Raw genomic sequence first — 25,536 nt, forward strand, 5'->3', positions numbered from 1 at the left:
GATTATTCCAAAACATAATCAAATTATCAAGTCCTTAAATTCTTATGCATTTTGGCATTCATTTTAAAATCCCTACCATTTCTTTTAATAGCCAGGTTTTCATGAGAAGCAATCTTTTTTTTTTTTTTTTTTTTTTGCCATGTCACATGGCTTGCAGGATCTTAGTTCCATGACCAGGGATGTAACTCAGGCCCTAGGCAGTGGAAGCATGGAGTCCTAAACCCTGGGCCTCCAGGAAATTCCCCAAAACCAGTCTTAAGTAGCACTTGGACTAAATAGTAGAAATTGCCCTTCAGTTTCTCCTTTGCTTTCTTTCTTCTCAATGTGAAAATTTCAAACATAAATGTAGACAGAATGTTTGTTAAAAAAAAAAAAAAAAGCTCAGATGCACCCATAACCGAATTCAACAATACTCAAAACACAAACCTTCTGTTCCCATTGGATTATTTTAAAGTAAACCTCAGATGTTACATCATTTCTTCCTAAACTGCTTCAGTATTTGTCTCAGAAAGGACTCTCTTTAAACTCTTTAATAATTAGTTCTTAATAATAAAATCTTAAAGCTAGAAGGCGTTTTAGAGATTCTCATTTTATTAGGAGTAGGTAGCAAGCAATGTTCGGAGAAGGCAACGGCAAGCCACTCCAGTACTCTTACCTAGAAAATCCCATGGATTTTCTATGGTAGGCTGCAGTCCATGCGGTCGCTATGAGTCGGATGCGCCTGAGTGACTTCACTTTCACGTTTCACTTTCACACACTGGAGAAGGAAATGGCAACCCACTCCAGTGTTCTTGCCTGGAGAATCCCAGGGATGGGGGAGCCTGGTGGGCTGCCGTCTATGGGGTCGCACAGAGTCGGACAAAACTGAAGCGACTTAGCAGCAGCAGCAGCAAGCAATGTTAATAATATTAACATCAAGCACTTTCATATACATACTCTCATTTAATTGTTATAATATTCTTGTGAAATAGTCTTATTCCTATTTCTCAAATGAGATTCAGAATGGGTATGACTTTTCCAGATCCCATAGCTAACTACTGACATTGCCAGGCCTAAGCATTAAGAGTAGGAAAAAAAAATCTTATTTTTATTATTTATTTATTTTTATTTATTTATTTGGCTGAGCCTGGTCTTAGTTGTGGCACATGGTAGCTTTGGTTGCAGCGTGCGGGATCTTTTTTTTTTTAAGTTGTGCCATACAAACTCTTAGTTGTGGCATGTGGGATCTCATTCCCCCTCCAGGAATTGAACTCAGGCCCCCCTGCATTTGGAGTGTGAAGTCTTAGTTACTGGACCACCAGGGAAGTCCCCCAAAATCTGATTTTTAAAAGGCACACTCTGGTCTAGTAATTTACTAAGGAGAAATTATCACCAATTAAAGCATATCATCAATTATTTTACTTTAAATAACTTTTATTATTTCCATTAACAATTTTAATAATGATAGAAGGCTGCTTTTTATTATTTTCTCAGAGATTCTAACAAAAAAATAAACTAATGACATATGATCAAAGTCATGGCTTTTAATATACCATCTCCATGACTATTTTGTGCTCATACATGCAGCTTTAAAAGAGATTTTATTCCATAACTTTGATTGAAAGGAACTGTCAAATAAGAAATGCAAATTTTAAAAAAAGGCACATTCTAGGTGGATGTTTGATAATCAAAATTCTTAAAGATTTTCTCTTTTAACATTATATCATGTGAATAGGTTTGGTTGGGTTTTGCTTCCTCAGTTAAACATCTGGATTGATTGTCCTCAGTTTTTGGTTATGAAATTCATTGCTGGCCTGCAAAGAACCATGCTGAAGACTGTCTACTTTTCACTGAACAAAAATAAGTCCATGCATGCCTTACTTATTTAATTGTGGAATAGACAGGTTTCTGCAAAGATAGTTATAAAGTAAACTTCTATAAAACACATTTTGTTTCCGAGTCAGGTTCCGTTTTATTTTCTAAGCACAATAGTACCTAATCTGGAGCTATATGACTAGGGAGTGCTGAGCATCCATTGACATGGGATTTTCTGACAGCTGTCAACAGAAACCTGAAGATGGGGGTTTGGGCCAGGGAGATGGGAGGTGATTGTCTTTTTTTTTTAAAGAACTTAGCTGTTTTATTTTATTTTTATATTATTTATGGCTGCACTGGGTTTTTGTTGCTGGGCACAGGCTTTCTCTAGTTTTGATGCACGGGCTTCTCACTGCGGTGGCTTCTATTGTTTCAGGACTTGCACGGCCTATAGGGTGCTTTTGGGCTTCACTAGTTGCAGTGAAGCTGCACAGGCTCTAGAGCACAGACTCAATAGTTGGGACACACAGGTTCAGTTGCCCCATGGCTTGTGGACTCTCAATCCACCCAGAGCATGGATCGAACCCTGTACTGGCAGGCGGATTCTTATCCACTGGACCAACAGCAGAGTTTGGGAGGTGATTGTCTTTTGAATAGAGGTGTGAGGGCCAGACCCTTGCCTGTTTCTTGCATCCCCAGGCGTCTCCAACACCCTTGCCCCCTCATAAAACACCAGAGTGGGGGCAACATCAGCTTCAGGACGACCACTTGTGGATTTCCTGGTCCTGGAAGAGTAAGCAATGAAGTGGGAGTTTATGAGTCTGACTGAGGCCTCCTGCTGGCTCCATTCCCCCCCGGAGAGAGGCGAGTTGAGGAGTTCAGTTGAGGAATACACCCAAACAGGCTTTTAAAATTGCAGCCTTGTGAGCTGCAGTCTCATGCCAGGAACAGCACGGAGATAGCAAATTAAATCGGCCTGGCAAGTTCAAAGACGTCTGTGTCTCACTTTGTAGACTTCCTATAGCACTGGAATCTTGACAGGGGGGAGACTCTGAGCCTCGCTGCTGTTTCCCCTCCTCCGCCCCCTCGGTTCTTAGGGAATCCTTCAGAACCCCTCAGAAAGCCCTCGGCAGCAGAAGAGGGGTACACTGTGGCACAGAGTGGGGTCAGGGGTCAGAGCCAGGTTTGAATCTCTGCTGCCTCTGCCCAGCTGTATAACCCCTCTGTGAGCCCATTTCCTTTTCATAGTGTGCTAAGTGGCTTCAGTTGTGTCCGACACTTTGAACCCCGTGGACTGTAGCCCTCTGGGTTCCTCGGTCCATGGGGATTCTCCAGGCAAAAATACTGGAGAGGGTTGCCATTTCCTACTCCGGGGGATCTTCCTGACCCAGGGATCAAACCCGAGTCTCTCGTGTCTCCTGCAGTGGCAGGTGGGATCTTTACCACTAGTGCCCCCTGGGAAGCCCTTTCCTCCTCATATTAGGGGGTCAAATGCTTGCTCTATGTGTTTGCTGTGAGCATTTGATGACCTGACATTTGAAAGGTTTTTAGAATGGTACAGAATAAGCTCTTTAATCTTTGTTTGCTGTTCTTAGTAAGTACAGGATGTTTGGATTTATTTTACCCACCCCCTCTTCATCACATTTCCAAGATCCCCTCAAAGTTTTTTCTTCCAAAGGTCTTCTCCTGCTAACATCCTAAAGACCAGTGGGAAGTTTCTAGAAATCGTGGTCAATGTTGGTGTCAGCCCAGACAGAGGACCAGGACCGTGTTCTCTTGGTTTGGGTGACGTTTTCTTCTCTGGCTTCCTGGAGCACCTTGGTCTTGGTCCTCCTCCAGCCTCATTGGCATCTTCCTGGTCTCCTTGCTGGGTCCTTCTCATCTTTCCAAATCTAAATATGGGGCCCTGGGTTCAGCTCATGAGCCTCTTCTCTTATCAGCTTGTCAGTCTGCACTTATTCCCTGAGAGGACTGGCTGTTTTCTGTTTTTTATTTTTATTTATTTAACTATATCGGGTCTTAGTTGCAGCCCTTGGGATCTCTAGTTGTTGGCTTAGTTGCTCCGTGGCATGTGGGATCTTCGTTCTCCCATCAGGGATCAAACCCACATCACCTGCATTGCAGGGTGGATTCTTAACTACTGGACCACCAGAGAATTCCTGTGACTCCAGTTTTAAATGCAGCCCATAAGCAGAAAGTTCCAAATTGGTATCTCAAGTCTGCACCTCTCCCCGTAACTCCACACTCAGATATTTATGTAGGTGCCCCCTTGCTATCTCTACCAAGGGTATCTAGTAGGCGCTCAAAGGTAACATGTCCAAAAATACCTCCTAATCCTCCCCCTGCCAAAATATGTTCCCAGTCCTAAAGTTATCCTTGGTTCCTTTCTTTCTCCTTCATGTTTGATCTAATCCATCAACAAAACCAGAATCCGATCTGTGTTCCTCTGTGTGGATACCCTCTCCCTGGGGTCTCTGTGGGTCCACATTTCCTCTTCTTATATGAATCCTAGTCAGATCAAATTAGAGCCCACCCATGTGACCTACTGGGCTTCCCAGTGATGCAGTTGATAAAGAATCTGCCTGCCAATGCAGGAGACGTTTGCATTGGAAAGGACTCATTGGAAAAGGGGCTGGAAGATCCCCTGGAGTAGGACATGGCAACCCACTCCAGTATTCTTGCCTGGAAAATTCCATGGACAGAGGAACCTGATGGGCTTTAGTCCATGGTGTTGCAAAGAGGTGGACATGACTGAGCACACACACACACCTGTTTAAAGGTTCATCTCCCACTACAGTCATACTCCGAGGTACCGGGGTTTAGGATTTAAATACATGGATCTGGGGGAGTTTAGGAGGGCACAATTCAGCCCATTACAAGATTGTACTGTAATCTTTATCACAGACGGTATCATTATTAAGTTAATAATTATGGTTATATTGGTCTCCTATTTCTGGTATGACAAATTACCACAAATTTAGTGGCTTAAATGATTAAAAAAATGTATTTTCTTAGGTTTCTGGACTGCTGAAGTGTCACTGGGCTAAAATCAATGTGTTGGTAGGACTGTTTTTGCAGGAGGTTCTGAGGGAGAATTCGTTTCCTTGCCTTTTCCAGGTTTTAGAGCTGCCCATTCCGTAGCTCAAGGTCTCTTCCTTCATCTTCAAAGTCAGCAGTCTTTATTAACCTGACACTGCTTCCGGGTTCACATCTCCGTCTCTGACCCTGCACTTCCTGCCTCCCTTGTTTCCTTCTAAGAACGCCTGTGATTACACTGGGCCCTCCGAGTTCATCCAGGGTTATCTCCCTTTGTTGTTCAGGTGCTAAGTCATGTCTGACTCTTTGCAACCCCATGGACTGCAGCACACCAGGCTTCCCCTTCCTTCACTATCTCCCAGAATTTCCTCAATCTTTCCCAGCATCAGGGTCTTTTCCAGTGAGTCAGTTCTTCACATCAGGTGGGCAAAGTATTGGAGCTTCAACTTCAGCATCAGTCCTTCCAGTGAATATTCAGGACTGATCTCCTTTAGGATGGACTGGTTGGATCTCCTTGCAGTCCAAGGGACTCTCAAGAGTCTTCTCCAACACCACAGTCCGAAAGCATCAATTCTTTGGCATTCAGCCTTCTTTACAGTCCAACTCTCACATCCATACATGACTACTGGAAAAACCATAGCTTTGACCATATAGATCCTTGCCAGCAAAAGGATGTCTCTGCTTTTTAGTATGCTGTCTAGGTTTGTCATAGCTTTTCTTCCAAGAAGCAAGCATTTTTTAATTTCATGGCTGTCTTCCTTTATCAAGAGCTCAATCACGTCTCTAAAATTCCTTTTGCCATGTAAAGCCACACGTTCTGGAGATCAGGATATAGGACATCTGAAGGAGGGGAAGGGTGGTAACATGATTCTGCCTGTGTGCATGCTAAGTCACTCGTCGTGTCAACCCCACGGACTGTAGCTCGCCAGGCTCTTCTGTCCTTGGGATTCTCCAGGCAAGAATACTGGAATGGGTTGCCATGCCCTCCTCCAGGTGATCTTCCTGACCCAGGGACTGAACCCTGGTCTCTTAAGTCTCCTGCATTGGCAGGTGGGTTCTTACCACTAGCACCACCTGGGAAGCCTGTTATTCTACCTACCATAATGATACATGTCACAGCAACCTAAATTGTAAAATCAAAAACTTTGCTGATTTTTTCCCCCAAATTTGTATTTTTTTGAAGTATCCTTTTATTACACACATATGCTAGGTGCTGTTGCCTTTATTGTTATCATTATTTAAAAATTTTAATGTTTAATTAAATTTTATTTTCTGGCCTTACTGGGTCCTTGTGTTCAGGCTCAGAAGTTGCCAGACACAGGCTTAGCTGCCCAGTGGTATGTGGATTCTTAGTTCCTCTTCCAAGGATTTAAGTCATGTCCCCTGCATTGGAAGGCAGATTCTTTACCGCTGGAACACCAGGGAAGTCCCCAGATTTGTATAGTTAAAGGACAAAAATTATATATTTTTTATTTTTTTTCTAGTATGCATAAAGTTTTATTGAAACACATGCTTAGCCCTTTATATGTTGTCTATTGATACTTTCACATGAGGAAAGCACAGATCATAACAGATCATAAAAAAAAATTATATATTTTTTATTTTAAAAGTCATCCATACACTGCAAAGTATAGTGAACTGTTAGCATGGCAATTAAGAGTGTTACTTAACATGGACTCCCTCTGTTCAAATTCTGGCTCCAAATTCACTAGATATATAACCCTGGGCAAATCTCTTTGTATCTGTTTCTAGAAATATAATAGCATCTACCTCATAGTGTCCTTATGAAGTTTAGTTGAGTGAAGTGCTTAGAATTTGCCTAGCATGTGAGAAGAACTCAGTAAATTCTAGCTATTACAGGTTTCTAAAATTTTAAAAGTGAAAATTCCTCTCTTCCTCCAAGTTCCATTTCCCAGGGATAACTAGTATAATAGCTTTATTTACATTTGTATTCTTTCTGCTTTGGATTTTGTGTGTATTTGTTTACAGAAATAGAATTTGTACTTCATAAATATGTTTTTGCACTCAATACATTGTGAACATTTTTCTGTTAGCATACATAAAGATGTACCTTGGTCTTTTCTAAGACTGGTGTTCCAGTGTACAAATACACAATCTTCAATTGGTGGGCATTTTCAAAAGCCTTTAGGTACATTCTGGGACATATGTATCTTTGCTCAGTTATGCGAGAATGTCACTAACCTAGATTCTTAGTCATGGAATTACTCCGTCCAGAGATATTTACATTGATAGGTATGGAATATTTTATTTGAGGAGTGAACTCTTGAAAACCTTGTGTGAATCAAAGTTAACTTGACAAAGATGATATTTCTGTTAACCAGCTTGAGTAGCACTAAGGAGGTAGCGCAAATGCCATCTGCAGCTCATTTGACCTCTATAATTAAGCCAACTTTATAATTATGCTATTTTTGAGAGAATTTTAAGTTGAGTAATTTACATTATTTCAGAATTTATTCATGAAATGAGACAGCATTAATATTTTGATGTCACCATATTTCAGTTTTCAGTAATTAACGCCTTACATAAGATGCCAGTCTCAGCTACACTCACAAATTGCTTTCCCAAAAAGTGTGTATTAAATATTAAAGTACTGAATATTAATATGTCCATCCAACAGGATATAGGAATTTTCTTATACTTTTGCCATCACTACTTTAATATTGTTACTCTTTTTAATCTGTCCCAGTCTGATGGTAAAAATAGTATGTTTAATTAGCATTTTCCTGATAACTAGTAAAAATCCCATCATATTTAATTGCCATTTACCTTCTTTCTGTAATTTGCCTGTTTGTACTCTTTGCCCATTTGTCTATGAAGCTGGATTTTTTTCCCACCTCTGAGGACTCTAAAAATCTGAGGAAATAGCTATGCTGCTGCTGCTAAGTCGCTTCAGTCGTGTCCAACTCTGTGCGACCCCATAGATGGCAGCCCACCAGGCTCCCCTGTCCCTGGGATTCTCCAGGCAAGAACACTGGAGTGGGCTGCCATTTCCTTCTCCAATGTATGAAAGTGAAAAGTGAAAGTGAAATCGCTCAGTCGTGTCTGACTGTTAGGGACCCCATGGACTACAGCCCACCAGGCTCCTCCATCCATGGGATTTTCCAGGCAAAAGTACTGGAGTGGGGTGCCATTGCCTTCTCCGGGAAATAGCTATAGATTTTTTTTTTTCCTCACTAAGCTAAATAGTGGTCATGTATGGATGTGAGAGTTGGACTGTGAAGAAGGCTGAGTGCTGAAGAATTGATGCTTTTGGACTGTGGTGTTGGAGGAGACTCTTGAGAGTCCCTTGGACTGCAAGGAGATCCAACCAGTCCATTCTGAAGGAGATCAGCCCTGGGTGTTCTTTGGAAGGAATGATGCTAAAGCTGAAACTCCAGTACTTTGGCCACCTCATGCGAAGAGTTGACTCATTGGAAAAGTCTCTGATGCTGGGAGGGATTGGGGGCAGGAGGAGAAGGGGACGACAGAGGATGAGATGGCTGGATGGCATCACTGACTCGATGGACATGAGTGTGAGTGAACTCCGGGAGTTGGTGATGGACAGGGAGGCCTGGCGTGCTGCAATTCATGGGGTCGCAAAGAGTCGGACATGACTGAGCGACTGAACTGAACTGAAGCTAAATAGATAGGAACAACCAGAAAATTAGCTATCAGAAATACTTTTTAAAATTTAGTTTAGGGCAAAGGTGTGCCCACATAACCTCAGTTGAAAGTGCTGATTCATGCATGGGTTGAGGTTGAATCCCACCTAAAAATAAGTTGTTTTCCAACTTATCTCCAGTTTTAAGTTGGTTGCTTAGATCTTTAGTGAATTATAAGTTGTGGTTAAGTATTTAGGCCAATCCACGGAAATCCCTGTGATAAAACCAAGTGACCTCAACAACCATATTTTCTGAACCAAATGGCAAGGGTTTTTTTAAATTTCTGCTATTGCATGTGAAAGGAAATGTAGGAGACAGGGTATAGATGTCAAAGTGTTGAAATTCTTTAGGTATTTAGATGATTTATGGGGAGAGTGGGACAATGATTGAAATGGGAATTATAAAGGAAAATGATAACACAAATAAAAACTAATCCTAAAATATTGGCCTGAGTTCTAGATCCTAGGAATATTGGTTCACCTTGAATCTGAAGGTGGAAAAGAACATAGTCTTTACCTTCTTCTCAAAGCTGGGCCAGCACCATTCCATGGATCCCTGATCCCTTATCTCTAGGTCCTTTCTTGAGGCCCATGTCTCCACCACTGACCTGGGACTTCATTATCTTAGTCCATTCTTCTTCTCTCTGTCTTCCCTAACCAGCTGCTCCTTGTCTTCAGTCTGAATCTCTAGAATTTCTGCAGAACTGGGATCACGTTCCTTGGGTGAAGAGGGAGGCAGAAGGGAGCAAGAGATAGAAGCATGGGAGCCTGGCTCTGGGCTACAGAGCAGGGGAGACAGACCTAAGTAAAGCTCTGTTATTTTACCACTTTATATTACCTAACTTTCGAGATATTTTAAAAAGCACAAATAAAATGCATGTAGTAAAACAAAAGATAAATCAATTTTAAAGGTATAGGATAAAAATATGTTCTCTTCTGGCCCCAAGTTCTCAGTTCCCATGACAACATCACTAACAGTTTCATATATACCCTTCAAGAAATAGTCTATCCATATATACAAAATATGTTAACACAAAAAGAAGAATCTTGTACATTATGTTCTATACCTTTCCCTTTAAAAGTTTTAAAATTCAGAAATATCTTAAAGCTACAAAAAAGAACAGAAGATAATATTTTAGATACCCAACTGCTACTGCTAAGTCACCTCAGTCGTGTCCGACTCTGTGCGACCCCATAGACGGCAGCCCACCAGGCTCCCCCATCCCTGGGATTCTCCAGGCAAGAACACTGGAGTGGGTTGCCATTTTCTTCTCCAATGCACGAAAGTGAAAAATCAAAGTGAAGTTGCTCAGTTGTGTCCGACCCTCAGCGACCCCATGGACTGCAGCCTACCAGGCTTCTCCATCCATGGGATTTTCCAGGCAAGAGTACTGGAGTGGGGTGCCATTGCCTTCTCCGAGATACCCAACACCACTAACAAAAGATTTTAAAATTTGTCACATTTACCTCTTTTTATTCAATTTATCAAGTATGTGGGGGTAAGAGCCGACTCACTGAAAAAGGCCCTGCTGCTGGGAAAGATTGAGGGCAGAAGGAGAAAAGGGCGACAGAGGATAAGTTGGTTGGATGGCATTACCAACTCAATGGAGATGAGTTTGAGCAAACTCTGGGAGATAGTGAAGGACAGGGAAGCCTGGTGTGTGCTGCAGTTCAGGGGATTACAAAGAGTCGGACACGACTTATCAAGTGAACAAGAACGACAAAGTTACTCATACATCCTCTCCTTTCCAGTGTCTATAGCATCTGTAGTGCTGTTCTCTTTTTCATTTCTTGATAATAGTAATTTGAACTTTCTCTCTTTTTTCTTGATCAACCTTGTCAGCAGTTCATTCATTTTATTTGTTTTTTCGAGGACCTAACTTTTATCTCCGTTGATTTTCTCTATTGTTGTTTACTTTTATTGTTGATTTCTGTTCTTTCTTTTATTATTTCCTTCCTCCTACCTTTCTTAGGTCTGATTTGTTATTCTCTTCCTAGTTGCTTGAGATGAAAGCTTAAATTACTGTTTTCAGCCATTTCTCCTCTAAATTTTCCCTAAGTGCTGCTGTATCTGTGTTAGGAAAGTTTCGATATATTGCATCTTTATTCTCATTCATTGTAAAATATTTTCTAAGTTTCATTTTGATTTCTTCTTTGATCCACAGATTATTTAGAAACATCTCAAGTTCCAGATAGTTAGGAATTTTTTGATTACATTTTTTCTTGATTTCTAGCATAATTACATATGATCCAAAAATCTACTCTGAATGGCTTTAATTTTTTTGAATTGTTTTAATTTTGTGTTATCCTTTCTTAGGGCCCTAAGAATCTTCTCTTTATTATCCCAGTTTTAATACAAATGCTGTTGAAGTGAGACCCATATTTACTTAATGTCTTTCAAAAACGTTTAAAATTTTACACATATAGTCAAATTTCTGCTCCTCACCCATTTTTGCTCTATTCCCTTCTACTAACTGTTCTGAAATTGGTATCATTTCCAAGCACATTTTATTATACATAGTCACAAATACCAATTATACATATTACCTTTGTAAGCTTACATTTTTACATAAGTGGTATACTATATTTTCAACTTTATCATTGAACACTTTTTGAGATTTATCCATGTTGACAAATATATATCTCTCTCTCTCTCAAGTTCATTCATTTCAATGGCTTATGGTATTTTATATTGTAAACCACAGTTCACTCAATCATCTCCCCTACAGAGGAGAGTTAGGTGGTTTCCACTTTTTTGCAACAATAAATCTTCATTTACCCTAGTGCAATGTGTAAACATTTCTCTAAATCTAGCACATTGTGGTGTGTTTGTTGAGTTGTAAAATATGTGCCTCTTCAACTTTATTAGGTATTGATAGTCTGCTCTCCAATAAGTTAAATCATTTTAAATGATTTAAATATATTTCCATTGGCCTTTTATGAGAGAGATGCTATTTCCCCACATTCTCACCAACATTTAGTGTAACCAGAGATACATGTTAATTTTGCCAAGCTGGGTGTGCAAATTCCCTGGTTAGTTATGATGTTGAATACCCCTTCTTATATTTATTGACCAATTTCCTTCTGAGAGCTGCTAATTCATCTCCTTTGTCCGTTTTTTCTGTCTGGTTGTTTGCCTTCTTCGTGTTCATTGTAGAAACTTTTCGTGTATATTTTGAATACCAGTTCTTTGGTTTGGCTGTATGTGCTACAGATATTTCACCAACTCTTTGGTTTATCTTTTCACCTTGTTTATGAGTTTTACCCATAAAGAAGTTTATGGTTTTAATGGAGCTCAAATTTATCAGTCTTTTAATATATGACTTGTACTTTTGTGTTTGGTTTAAGAAATCTTTTCCTACCTTGATTTCATAAGAATATGCTCCTGTGTTCAATTATAAATATTTGGTGACTTGTTTCTCATATTTGGTCTTTAAGTTATTTCAAGTTTGCTTTTGGTTATGATGATATGAAATATTATTATTTTTCTGTATGGCCTGTCAATATGGCCAGCACCATTTATAGGGTAGCTTATTATCCCACATTGTTTTGTAATCCCATCCTTACATGTTGCAAGTTCCAGTGTACATCTGCCATTTCCAGGGATATTTAATTCTGTTGGTCAGTTATTCATCTTACACCAACTACGCTGCTCTCATTGCAATTTTTATAGTAAGTTCTCTTACCTGTGGAGATGAATTCATCTGCCTCCCCCTTCTATTCTTTTTTTTTTAATTAATTAATGTATTTATTTTTTATTTTTCGGTTGTACTGAGCCTTTATCATTGCAAGTGGGCTTTCTCTAGTTGCAGCAACTGGAGGCTTCGCTTCATTGCCATTCATGCGCTTTTCATTGCCGTGGCTTCTCTTGTTGTGGAGCACAGCCTCTAGATGCATGGGCTTCAGCAGTTGGAGCACGTCAGCTCAGTAGTTGTGGCTTGAGGGCTCTAAAGCACGGGCTCAGAAGTTGTGGCACAGGCTTAGTTGCCCTGAGGCATACGGGATCTTCCTGGATCAGGAATGAAACCAGTGTCCCCTGCGTTGGCAGGCAGACTCCCATCCACGGAGCCTTCCGAGATGTCCCAGTCTTTTTAAAATTAATCAATTATTCATTTTTTGGCTGCGCTGGGTCTTCTTTATTGTGCAGGCTTTCTCCAGTTGCAGCGAGGAGGGGCTGCTCTCCACTTCTGGTCCGTGGGCTTCTCTGTGTGTTGGCTTCTCCTGTGGAGCACAGGCTCTAGGGCACATGGTCTGCAGCAGTTACAGTGCATGGGCTCAGTAGTTGCAGCTCCAGGACTCGAGAGCAAAAGCTCAGTAGTTGTGCTGCATGGGATTCCTGGATCTTCCTGGACCAGGGCTCAAACCAATGTCTCCTGCATTGTCAGGCAGATCTTTTACCACTGAGCCAGCAGGGAAGCCCCTCATTCTATTCTTTATTTACATGGGCTGTTCTTGATTTTTTATTCTGCCTCTGAGCTTTAAGATCAGCTGGTAAATCTATGCAGAGCTCCCTGCTGAAATTCTAATTGGATTTGGATTGACTTTCTAGGCTTTTGATAGAACTGTGATCCTTTGGTCTTCCTAACATAACCATAGTATTTCCCTCCATTTATTTAGGTTTAATATTTTCTTCATTATGGCCTTATATATGTTTTGCTCAAATTCTTCCCAATTACCTTACAATTTTTTATAGTTAAGAATAGAATCTTTAAAAAAAGTTTAAGAAATTCTGTTTTGAGTTTTGAGTATAGAAAACACGCATGTGCTTTCCTTTAAAGTCCAAATTGTAGAACAATGTACATTCAGAAGTTTGCAAAACTTTCTGCCACTACATAGCAAGGATTCCCTTTCCTCCAGCTTTTTCCTCCCTTTTCTCCAGTTTTCTTTTTTTTTAAATAATATTTTCCTCATTTTTCTTTAAACCTACCCTGTAAAGCCTCCTCAGAGTCTGTCAGACTTCTATTTACTTACTATAATATTTGGGCTTCCCTGGTGGCTCAGACAGTAAAGAATCCGCCTGGTATGTGGGAGACCTAGGTTTGATCCCTCAGTTGGGAAGAGTCCGCTGGAGGAGGCCGTGGCAACCCATTCCAGTACTCTTGCCTGGAGAATCCCCATGGACAGGGGAGCCTGGCAGGCTACAGCCCATGGGGTTGCAAAGAGTCAGACACGACTGAGTGACGGAGCACAGTATAATATTTACTGAAGGATTTTCAGACTTTAACTAACATTCTTCTCAGTTCAGTTCAGTTCAGTCGCTCAGTTGTGTCCGACTCTTTGCGATGCAGTGGACCGCAGCACACCAGGCCTCCCTGTCCATCACCAACTCCTGGAGTCCACCCAAATTTATGTCCGTTGAGTTGGTGATGCCATCCAACCATCTTATCCTCTGTTGTCCCCTTCTCCTCTTGCCCTCAATTTTTCCCAGCATCAGGGTATTTTCAAATGAGTCAGCTCTTCTCATCAGCTGGGCAAAGTATTAGAGTTTCAGCTTCAACCTCAGTCCTTCCAATGAACACTCAAGACTGATCTCCTTTAGGATGGACTGGTTGGATCTCCTTGCAGTCCAAGGGACTCTCAAGAGTCTTCTCCAACACTACAGTTCAAAAGCATCAATTCTTCGGTGCTCAGCTTTCTTTATAGTCCAACTCTCACATCCATACATGACTACTGGAAAAACCATAGCTTTGACTCGTTAGACCTTTGTTGGCAAAGTAATGTCTCTGCTTTTTAATATACTATCTAGGTTGGTCACAGCTTTTCTTCCAAGGAGCAAGCATCTTTTAATTTCATGGCTGCAGTCACCATCTGCAGTGATTTTGGAGCCCCCCCAAAATAAAGTCAGCCATTGTTTCCACTGTTTCCCCATCTATTTGCTATGAAGTGCTGGGACTGGATGCCATGATATTAGTTTTCTGAATGTTGAGTTTAAGCCAACTTTATCACTCTCCTCTTTCACTTGGGCTTAATCCAGCCCAACGTTTCTCATGATGTACTCTGCATAGAAGTTAAATAAGCAGGGTGACAATATACAGCCTTGATGTACTCCTTTTCCTATTTGGAACCAATCCGTTGTTCCATGTCTAGTTCTAACTGTTGCTTCCTGACCTGCATACAGGCTTCTCAAAAGGCAGGTCGGGTGGTCTGGTATTCCTATCTCTTTCAGAATTTTCCACAGTTTATTGTGATCCACACAATTGAAGGCTTTGGCATAGTCAATAAAGTAGAAATAGATGGTTTTTTGGAACTCTCTTGCTTTTTCGATGATCCATCAAATGTTGACAATTTGATCTCTGGTTCCCCTGCCTTTTCTAAAACCAGCTTGAACATCTGGAAGTTCATGGTTCACGTATTGCTGAAGCCTGGCTTGGAGAATTTTGAGCATTACGTTACTAGCGTGTGAGATGAGTGCAATTGTGCGGTAGTTTGAGCATTCTTTGGCATTGCCTTTCTTTGGGATTGGAATGAAAACTGACCTTCTCGAGTCCTGTGGCCACTGCTGAGTTTTCCAAATTTGCTGGCATATTGAGTGCAGCACTTTCACAGCATACTGTCCTCAAGCTCATTCAAATTTCCACTACTTTCCAGTTTCAAATCCATTCCCACCTTCTAGGTTTCCACAACAGTTGCAAGTACCTAAATCTTTATTGTCTATGGTTGTGTAATAATACCCCCAAACTCAATGGCTTAAAACAATGTGTGTGTGTGTGTGTGTGCACGCACGCACGCGCGTGCGCACGCTCAGTTGTGTCGACTCTTTATGACCCCATGGATCGTAGCCCACCAGGCTCCTCCGTCCATGGGATTTCCCAGGTAAGAATACAGGAGTGGGTTGCCATTTCCTTCTCCAGGGGATCTTCCTCACCCAGGGATCAAACCCTCTCTTTTTGTGTCTCCTGCACTGGCATCTGGATTCTTTACCACTGCACCACCTGGGAAACCCTAAAAAATAATAAACGTTTGTTAACTCAGAGAGTTGGGTCAGGAATTTGAGAGCAGCATAGCTCAGCCATTCTGCTCCAGGATCTTGCATGATGTTGTCTAAACCCCAGTCATCAGAAGGCTTGGTTGGTGCTGGAGGATCCAGTTCCACCATGGCTCACATGGGGACAGACACACACACACCCCCCCCACACACGGCTCTTTCAGTTTCCTTCCCCACAGACCTCTCCACGGTGCTGTAGAGTAGTGTCAGGTCATGACTCTTGACTTCTCCGAGAGTGAGTGATCCGGGACACCAAGACAGAAGCCCCGATGTCTTCGGTGACCCAGCCTTGGGATATTTTTGCAATTCCTCTTGGTTACCGAGGCCAGCCCTCATTCACTGTGGCTGGGAACACACAGGGGTGTGAGTCCAGGAGGAGAGACGCAGGGTCTGTCTGGAAGGCTGCCTGTCACACAATCCAACATGAAGAAATTTTACTCTTCAAAATGGAGTTTGTTCTAACCTTGTTTTCCTTATTTTAAAAGAAGTTAAAGTCGGTGACCTGTTGGCTATAAAAAAGAAAAAAACACACACACACAAACATGGAAAAAATTTTTTCTAAGTACCCCCATACCTGTATACTTTGAAACTACCCCATTACATACTTAGGGGCTATATGTCATTTTATAAACTTTAACTTTTAACTTTCATAACTTTGTATCTTATAGCTTTTATAACTTTAACTTAAAAGACCTTATTGGAAGAGATTTTCTTTTTTTAAAAAGTGCTTATTTATTATTTTGACTGTGTTGGGTCTTAGTGGAGGCACACAGGATCTTTGTTGCAGTGTGCAGTCTTCTCTCTAGTTGAGGCCTGTGGACCTAGTTGCCCCACAGCACGTGGGTGGGATCTTAGTTCCCTGACCAGGGATTGAACCCACAGACCTTGCATTGGAGGGAGGATTCCTAACCACTGGATAACCAGGGAAGTCCTGGTAGAGACTTTCTAAAGTACATCTGAACATGTACTTTGAGCATGCTTTCCTGGCATTTTAAAATGTTTAAATATCTCCAATTATTTTAAAGAAATGTATTATACTAAAGGTTTTGTTTTACCAATAAGTAAGTGCCTCTTTTTCCTTCTTATTCTGCTGGTGAGCCAGGGGTTCTTCACAAAAGTACCCTGTGAGGATGAGTTTTTGAGGGGTTATTTTCCTCCCAAGAAAAACCTTGGACTTTAGAAGGGCTTTGAATTAGAAGCACTTGTGATTTAGAAGCAGCTAAAACCCTTAATGCCTCTAGAAAGCTGGACTGACCAGTTTTGGAGAGATACCTTATATGGCTGGCTCTTCCAGGTTACCACAATCAGAGCTTTTACATAAACATAGCCCTCACCTTACATTCGTTTTGAAATTGGAGAGCTATCAGCCTCTAGGATCACCAGTTTGCCTGCTTATGCAAGGAGCCCAGTATTCTTGACAGCTTCATCCCACTTGCCCTGGAAGGAATGTTCCATGTTGGGAAGGAAGTGTCCCCAAATCTTGGACACTTAGTCCCCTGTAGAGAATCCATTCTGTCTATTCTGAGAGAAGTTCTCTAGAAAGGCCAGACACAGTGGTGCTTTTGGAGGCAGAAGTAAAAAATGAGCTTCAAGAAACAAAGTCCCCAGTGCTGGAACCACTGTGATCCACATGCATAAAATCCTCTGTTGTAACCCCATTTTTCTTTCTCATAAAAGGGCGGTAGCCTTCTTCCCTTCTTTCTTCCTTCCATCCATTCGTTCTAGATTATGAAAAAAAATTACATTGGTAATACAGAGTTTATGATAAAAAAAGATTGCAAAATACAGATAAGCAAAAGGAAGAAAAAAAAAATCACCCCCTGGATTTAACCACTCATGATTCACAATTTCAAGAGAATGAAAGAAGGTGAAGAAGGAAGTTTGGTAGAGAAACAATGTATAACAAGAAGAGAACAAAAATCGATCAAAATTAAGGGCTATTAAAGTGTTTCACAGCAATTTGGGGATGGAGGGGTAGAAAAAAATGACACGGACCAGCATTTTGCCTAGTGTCGGCGACTGGGAGGATGAAGATGGGGATGACATGAAGACTAGTTAAGTCAGGTGTCTGGACTGGAATTTGGTTCATTTCATCACTGTGTTCAACCTGAGTATACCTAAAAGATTTAGATCTCAGGGCAAAGGCAGCTGCTGGAAACAAATACTTCGTAAATACATACCACTGGCCCCAGAGACAGCTTGGTGAAAGGAGGAATGACTCAGCAACTCTAACATTGCTCTCAAGGGCAAGATGCCTCAAAGCTTGTCTTACTGATAATGATCCTAGCTTTTATGTGACTGCACATGATAACCATGTTGTTTTGTTGGTTTTTTTGAATTACAGTTCAAATTGCCTTAGTATTTGGTTCAAAAATATTAGACTATGTCTTCAATTTATGTGAAGGTAAATTTGACTTCCTTGAACGCCTCTCAGACAGTTTGCTGCTGAATATCATTTCTTATCTGGATCTTGAAGACATTGCCAGGCTTTCTCAAACATCACGGAGATTTGCAAAGGTAACAGATTATTTTGTGTCTCTGTAGAATTGTCCTGGTGCTTCCTCAAAATTGTTTAATTTTGTTTCAGGGTTTCTTATTGTTAATTATAGAAGTGTTATTTGTTATTTACATTTATTTCAGCAAGCATTTAGCATGTGTTGAATTCTTATTTATGACAGATACTGTCCTAGGCACAGAAGCAACAGAGTTGAAAAGACATTATTCTTGCACTTAAGAAACTTACAGTCTAATAGAAAGCCATACAAGTACAAATCGTTACAATGTAGTGTTAGCAATTCAACAAGGGAAGTGTGAAAAGGCACAAAGAGTACAAAGTGATTTCCTCTGCCTGGTTTCACACAAATGGGTTACTTTATCTGGGTTTTGAGGGGAAAATAGGAGTTTGTCATGTGGTCTGGCCAGCTAGAGACATTCCAGGTCAGAGGGGCATTCCACGTCCAGGCAGGAACTGGGCGGAGGCATGGTGGCATAAGAGAAGAAGGCAAGTAGTCGTTACTCCCCATCCACTTCCATTTCTTCCAGTAAGAGCCCTTTTCTGAATTACCTGTCCTCCCACTATTGGTGATTCTCAGGCGCTGTTCATTGTAGTGCCTGTTTTTTGCCCCATGCCCCAAGCTCGTCAAAGCTCTCTTACTAACTCTGGATCCTCAGCAGAAGGACACAAGAATGGAAAATACAGTGGTAATTTCAACCAACATTAGGACCTTGATGCACCTATTGTTAGTTCCTCTCCCTAGGTCTTGGTTCCTGCCCTTTCAGCCGTTCATTCGAGAGTGCTGCTGTGAACTAAACACACACATACTATCCTTCCATTATGGGGCTTCCCTGGTGGCTCAGTGGTAAAGAATCTGCCTGCAGTGCAGGAGCCACAGGAGACGTAGTTTCAGCTCCTGGGTTGGGAAGATCCCATGGAGGAAGGCATGGAAACCCATCTCCAGTATTCTTGCCTGGAGAATCCCATGGACCGAGGAGCCTGGCAGACAACAGTACATGGGGCCGCAAAGAGTCAGACATGACTGAAATGATTTAGTATGCTTTTGGGCTTAAGTTGGACTTCCATCACAGCTCAGTTGGTAGAGAATCCACCTGCAATGCAGCAGACCCAGGTTCGATTCCTGGGTTGGGAAGATCCTCTAGAGAAGGGATAGGCTACCCACCCCAGTACTCTTGGGCTTCCCTTGTGGCTCAGCTGGTAAAGAATCCGCCTGCAATGTGGGAGACCTGGGTTCGATCCCTGGGTTGGAAAGATCCCCTGGAGAAGGGAAAGGCTACCCACTCCAGTATTTTGGCCTGGAGATTTCCATGGACTATATAGTCCATGGGGTCTCAAAGAGTCAGACACAACTGAGTGACTTTCATCATCATCCTCATGGGCTTAAGTTAATCAGAGTTGGAGTCTGTTGTTTGCACATCAAGAACCCTAACTCGGTATTTAGCTGTAATGTACCAGGGCAATGTCCGTTCACAAGAGAGTGTGCAATATCTCCCAAGGTGATTCAAATCATAATCTTATTATCTAAAAAGTCAATGTTTTTTCCATAGTTATACAATAAAATTTCTTCATTTTTATATATTAATTTTAACTTGTACAGTCTGTATTACTTAGTATACCCCTTTTTAGTACAAAAACATATATACTTGATTTCCCCCCACCGTAAAATTGAGGACCAGAAACAAGTATTATGAATAATCATCATACCGTATATTTTTTTTCCACTTAAGAAAAGGTATTAAAGTTAAGAGTTTTGAACTTGTTGCTGCTAGGAAGCTGATTATTCATATTTTTAAAGGAAAGAGGATTTTTGTTTGTTTGCTGTTTGGTTTTTTGTTTTTTAATTGATATGTAATTGACTTAAAACACTGTGTTAGCTCCAGGTGCATAGCATGGTGACTTGCTATTTCTATACATCACAAGATGATCACCACTGAAGGAGAGTTGTAAGTGAATAAAATATAGGAGTGGGAATGTATGAAAGCTTCTCTCGGGGCCTGGGTCTGTCCTGAGAGTCAGTGGAAGGATTTGATGGAAAATAACAGCAGCTGCAGTAGCTCAAGGAATCGATTCCTTACATGGAGCAGCTGTCTTTCCTCCGGGTTTTGCTCATTTCCACTTGCTAGTCCTCTCCCTCTCAATGTCCTGCCATTATTTTAGTGCAATCTTGATAATAGCCTCCATAATTTACCCAGAGCTCTAAAGTAGGGCTTTTCTAGGTTGCTGATTTCAGCCCTCAGAATCCTTGCGGAGCAGAATTATTCCAAGATGGAACATGATCCAAGGCTGCTGCTTTTTTTTTCTTTCTGTGTAATATTAACCTTTCATTTCTGCCGTTAGTCTGAATATTGTGGTCATTTGCCTACTTTCCCCTTCATTTATAAACTACTTTCATTTTTGTTTTTGTCCCATCAGTTATTACATTATTTTATTAAGAAGTCTTCTATTTCAAACTTTGGGGGCATTTTTTAGTCATGGAATTGATTTATTATCCATGAACATTTCCTGAGCACTGACGACACAGGAAAAACCCTTCTATACGTCGCAGGCAGCCACATGAGTCCATCAGTCCCTGACCCCGAGGAGCTCATCATCCTGAACTGGGGGCAGGTTTATTGGCAAATTATTCATGTCCCTATCCCACCCTTTCCTGTGGTCCCAGGAAGGGAGGGCTCCTTCTTCTTCCAGGTCAGTGCCACCTGCCATCTGGTGCCAAGGTCTAGCTGGAGGGATTTCAGGTTGTCACTTATCTGCTTTTTCTTTCTTTTGAAAAAAAAAAATTATTTATTTCTTTTGACTGTGCTGGGTCTTTGTTCTGCACTCGGACTTTTTTCTCTAGCTGCAGCGAGCAGGGGCTACTCTCTAGTTGAGCTGGGAGGGCTTCTCTTATTGCGGAGTGAGGGCTCTAGGGTGCACGGGCTTCAGTAGTTGTGGAGTGTGGACTCAGTAGTTGTGGCTCCCAGACTCTAGGGCACAGGCTCAATAGTTGTGGCCCACGGGCTGAGTTGCTCTGCGGCAGGTAGGATCTTCCCAAATCAGGGATGGAACCCGTGTCTCCTGCAGCGGCAGGCAGATTCTTGACTACTGAGCCACCAGGGAAGCCCTTTTTCCTCTGTGTACTTGTTGTTACGTGCATTTTTGCTTTTTATTTATAAAAATTTTAGATTTATAAAAGAGTCATAAAGATAATGCAAAAGGTTTGAATATGACCTTCACCCAGCTTCCCCTAACCCGGGACATTTATCAAAACTTGGCAGCTAATGTTGCTACAATACTATTAACGAAACCACAAACTTGATTTATATTTCATCACTTTTTCCACCAACGTCCTTTCAGTGTTTCACAATCCAATCTGGGATACTACGTTACATTTAGTTCTTATTTCTAAATCTTTCAATTGTTTTTTCCTCTCAGTATATTGATTTTTCTCAAATCAGCCTCATCTTTCATAAAAAAAACTCTTGACTATATTCTTATTAAAAATTTTTTTGTCTTCCAACACTGCACAGCATATGGAACTTCCCCAACCCTGGATTGAATTTATATGCCTTGATCCCTGGGTTGGTAAGATCCCCTGGAGGAGGAAATGGCAACCCACTCCAGTATTCTTGCCTGGAGAATCGCATGGACAGAGAGAAGCCTGGTGTGCTACAGTCCTTAGGGTCGCACAGAGTCGGACACGACTGAAGCAACTTAGCACGCACAAAGTGGAAGTGCAGATTCTCAGTCACCAACCACTAGACCACATGGGAAGTCCTCTTGGCTCTATTCTTATTCAATCTCTTTCCTTCCTTGTTTGGGGGAAAAAAAAAGGATTTACATGTCGGTTCACACTCAGCAAACCAGCATCATTCAGCGGACTGAGATTTTATAATCCCTGAGAAAATGGGAACAGTAAGGGTGTGTCCTGGTGACACTGTGAAGAATCCACCCTCCAATGCAGAAGATGCAAGGGATGTGAATTTGATCCCTGGATTGGGAAGATCCCCTGGAGGAAGAAATGGCAACCCACTGCAGTATTCTTGTCTGGGAAATACCATGAACAGGGGAGTCTGGAGGGACTATAGTCCACAGGGTCGCAAAGAGTCAGACATGAGTGAGTGACTGCACACACACACACACACAGAGACAGGTGATAATATAAATTTGTTACATATGAATGACCATTCTTTAACAGAGGTCAGCCCTTCCTACTGGAGGGAGATTTAAAATATCCCTTCTTTTATAAAACAATGGTATTAAAACATGATAATTTTAGCGAATTACCCTTACTTGGCGAATTACAAAGTGAGCAATCTTTTGGTTCTTAATTGTTGTTTGGTTTGATTTCTAAAAATTTCACTGATCTTATCCAGAATTCTGGGAATCCCGGGTCTTCTGTCTGCCTATCCCTCCTCTCTCATCTCCCCTCTGTCCACGCCTCCTAATATCTCTGGCCTCATTCACAGTAACCTCTTGGTTGTCACATCCAAAGGATGAGGCCTCCCACTCCCTGACCCATCTCCACTTCCAGGATTCTCTGGTGGGTTTCTTCCTGGTGGCTTGCTCACTGATTCATTGGCTAAACCTTTTGTGGGGGCTGAAGGTGGCTTTCTAAAATACACGCTGGTCATGTCACTGCCCTGCTCAGTGACCCTTAGCTATGTCCATCATTTTCAGAATGGGATCCATAGTCTTGGCTGGCACTTCAAGCCACTGTGTCCCAGCCCCGGTTCCCGCCCACAGCCCCAGCAAGGCAGACCGTGCGCTATCCTGTGTGCTCAGCTCTCTGCGCCCCTAGGCCTTTCTTACGTTGTTCCCTTCAGCTCAGACAGTATAGAACCTGCCTGCAAAGCAGGAGGCCCGGGTTCAATCCCTGGGTCAGGAAGATCCCCTGGAGAAACAAATGCCAACTCACTCCAGTATTCTTGCCTGGAGAATCCCATGGACAGAGGAGCCTGGTGCGCTACAGTCCATAGGAGTCGCAGAGTCCATGACTGAGCGACTAACACTTTCTTTTGAAGGAATGTCCTCCCTTCTGACCCACCACTCTTAACTCCTGAATGTCCCCTCCCTTGTTTGGGTTTTGTGTTATGTCAATTTTGTTTTATTTTTGAAAAAGAAAATTGATTTGCATTGCAATAACCAGGTTGACAATTGAATAAAAAATGATGTCTTTTAATGTGTAGTAAAAAGTAAATTTCCCTCCCATTCTTGATCCTCATTCCTCTAATTCTCATCTCCAGCAACAATCATATTTCCCGTGTCTTGTATGTCCTTCCAGAGAGTCTATGCACATGTAAGTGTGTGTGTGTGTGTGTGTGGTGTGTGAGCATATAAACATCTATATATACACACTCTTTTAAAAAGCATAAAAGCATATGGTAGCACTTTATACATTGTGCTCTGTCCGTGTTTTTATCTAAAACATATTTTAGATCTCTTTCATGTCTACATCTAAATCTTCAATTTAGAAAAGTGATTTAAGTTATTGTTATATGGACAAGTTGTAATTTTTAAAACCAGATCCCTAATGATAGACATTCAAGTGGTTTTCCCTCTGCTATTTATAAATAACTCCCCAGACTATGGCCAGACCAGACTCTGCAAAATTGAGTTTGCCTTGGAAGCATAAAGACACATGAGAGACACAGAGGGTGTGGGGACTCTGGTGGGCAGGAGTCCGAGCCTGGGAGAGCCCGTGGTGCTAGCCCACAGCCAAGTCTGTAAGTTTCCACTTATCCCACTTAATGCCACCAGTGATGAGGGCCATCTGGCTGCCTGGTCTTGCTCTGATTTCATGTTGACTAAACCATGGAGCCTCCAGGGATGAGCATCTAAAGGTCTGGTGAGCTGGAAGGGTGTATTTCTCTGGGTAAACCAACACAGTCACTCTGCATCCTGTGCGCTAAGTCGCTTCAGTCGTGTCCGGCTCTTTGTGACCCTGTGGACTATAGCCTGCCAGGCTCCTCTGTCCTTGGGATTCTCCAGGCAGGAATACTGGAGTGGGTTGCCATTTCCTCCTCCAGGGGCTCTTCCCGACCCAGGAATCGAGCCTGCATCTCCTGCATTGGCAGGTGGATTCTTAACCATCTGAGCCACCAGGGAAGCCCCTCCTCTTTATTGGAACTTGGCTCAGATGAGCACGCCCTTGAAAGGTGGATCCTGTGTCTTGGGACACCAGAACGTCACACCGAGGGCCAGCCCTGGGGTTGTGGTGGGCTCACTGAGGTGAGGCTGCCATGTGGGACCTTCCTGGGGGCTGCTGAGGTCCAGATGGGAGGAGGTGGGTATGACCGTGACCAGCAAATGGACATATTTGTCTTGTCTGGAACTCAGGAACAGGCCCCCATGAAACCCGCTGAGGAAGAAAGTCTCTCCTCTGTCACGTTTTGGCCTATGGAGAGCAGATTTTTCCTCATGGTCCCAAATTCTCTATGACTGTGAGTCCCAGGTCTGGCCAAGCAGGCAAGCCACAACGGGGTTATTTTGACATCTCCACTGTGTACAGAGAGTGTGGGTGTTGAAATCAGCTTGAGGCCAGAGAGCTGGGTTCTGTTCTTCACTCAGTGACTCCCCACCATGAACCCTGGGCAGTCACACCCTTATCCCCTCTCAGCCTTAACTTTCACATTGTAAAAGGAAAGATTTTAGCTATTAATAGATAAGTCCTAGGATCCCTGATGCGAAGAACTGACTCATTTGAAAAGACCCTGATGCTGGGAAAGATTGAAGGCAGGAGGAGAAGGGGACGACAGAGGATGAGATGGCTGGATGGCATCACTGACTCAGTGGACATGAGTTTGAGTAAACTCTGGGAGTTGGTGATGTACAGGGAGGCCTGGCGTGCTGCAGTCCATGGGGTCACAAAGAGTCAGAGGCGACTGAGTGGCTGAACTGAACTGGACTGAACTCAAGGATCCCTTAGAACGTCTGCATAGTTCATGTATGTTAAGTTCATGCACCACCACCAGGGGGAGCTAAATCCACGATCAGCTAAGTTTTGGATCCAAGTGGCTAGACTCAGTCAAGATGGGTATTTTGTGTTTTGCACCCTGAGATGTATCAAGCAAAAGAGCCCTAGGGTTTGTGAGTCCTGGCTGGGGGTATTTTGTGGACCAACTTGTAATGCAAAATAAAACTAAATATTTTCCTTATGAAATACAATGATCCATAAATGAAGTTACACTGGTGGAAATTTCAGCTCCAAGAATTCCTTCCTTTCCCCCCAAAACCTCATCATTTTCTCCCATAATTTCTGTTATATAAGATACACTGACACCCTGAAATGTATTGTGCTGGGAAAGAAATAATCATCTAGAGTTCATATTTTTAAAAAGAGGTTCAGATATGTTTGTTTTTTTTTAATACTAAGAAATCTTTTTAAGAGTTTCCCTTTATTGTTTATATTTAGAATATGTTGTAATCTGAGTAGAGAAACTGGACCTTGAAGGGCTGTTGAAGGTGGGATTAAAACAATGAACGACCTGCCTAACATCAAAATGTCTGGAGGGTTGTCAGTATCATAAGATTCAGTATTGCTGTTTGACAGTAACGTTCATGATGTGA

The 25,536-nt window shown here is 42.0% G+C and overlaps 1 protein-coding gene across 2 annotated transcripts in view; it reads left to right on the plus strand.

Moving 5' to 3' along the window:
- The window catches only part of FBXO36 (F-box protein 36), a 105,359-nt gene that overhangs the window by 64,343 nt on the left and 15,480 nt on the right, over positions 1-25,536 (plus strand). The window contains exon 3 of one of the 2 annotated variants that reach the window (XM_027965281.3): positions 17,821-17,993. In XM_027965281.3, coding sequence (XP_027821082.3) covers positions 17,821-17,993 — 173 coding nt within the window. The remainder of the gene's footprint in view (positions 1-17,820; positions 17,994-25,536) is intronic. The other variant, XM_060410456.1, reaches the window with a different exon arrangement.

Source organism: Ovis aries, chromosome 2, assembly GCF_016772045.2.
Source record: "Ovis aries strain OAR_USU_Benz2616 breed Rambouillet chromosome 2, ARS-UI_Ramb_v3.0, whole genome shotgun sequence".
Classification (NCBI taxonomy): Eukaryota; Metazoa; Chordata; class Mammalia; order Artiodactyla; family Bovidae; genus Ovis; species Ovis aries.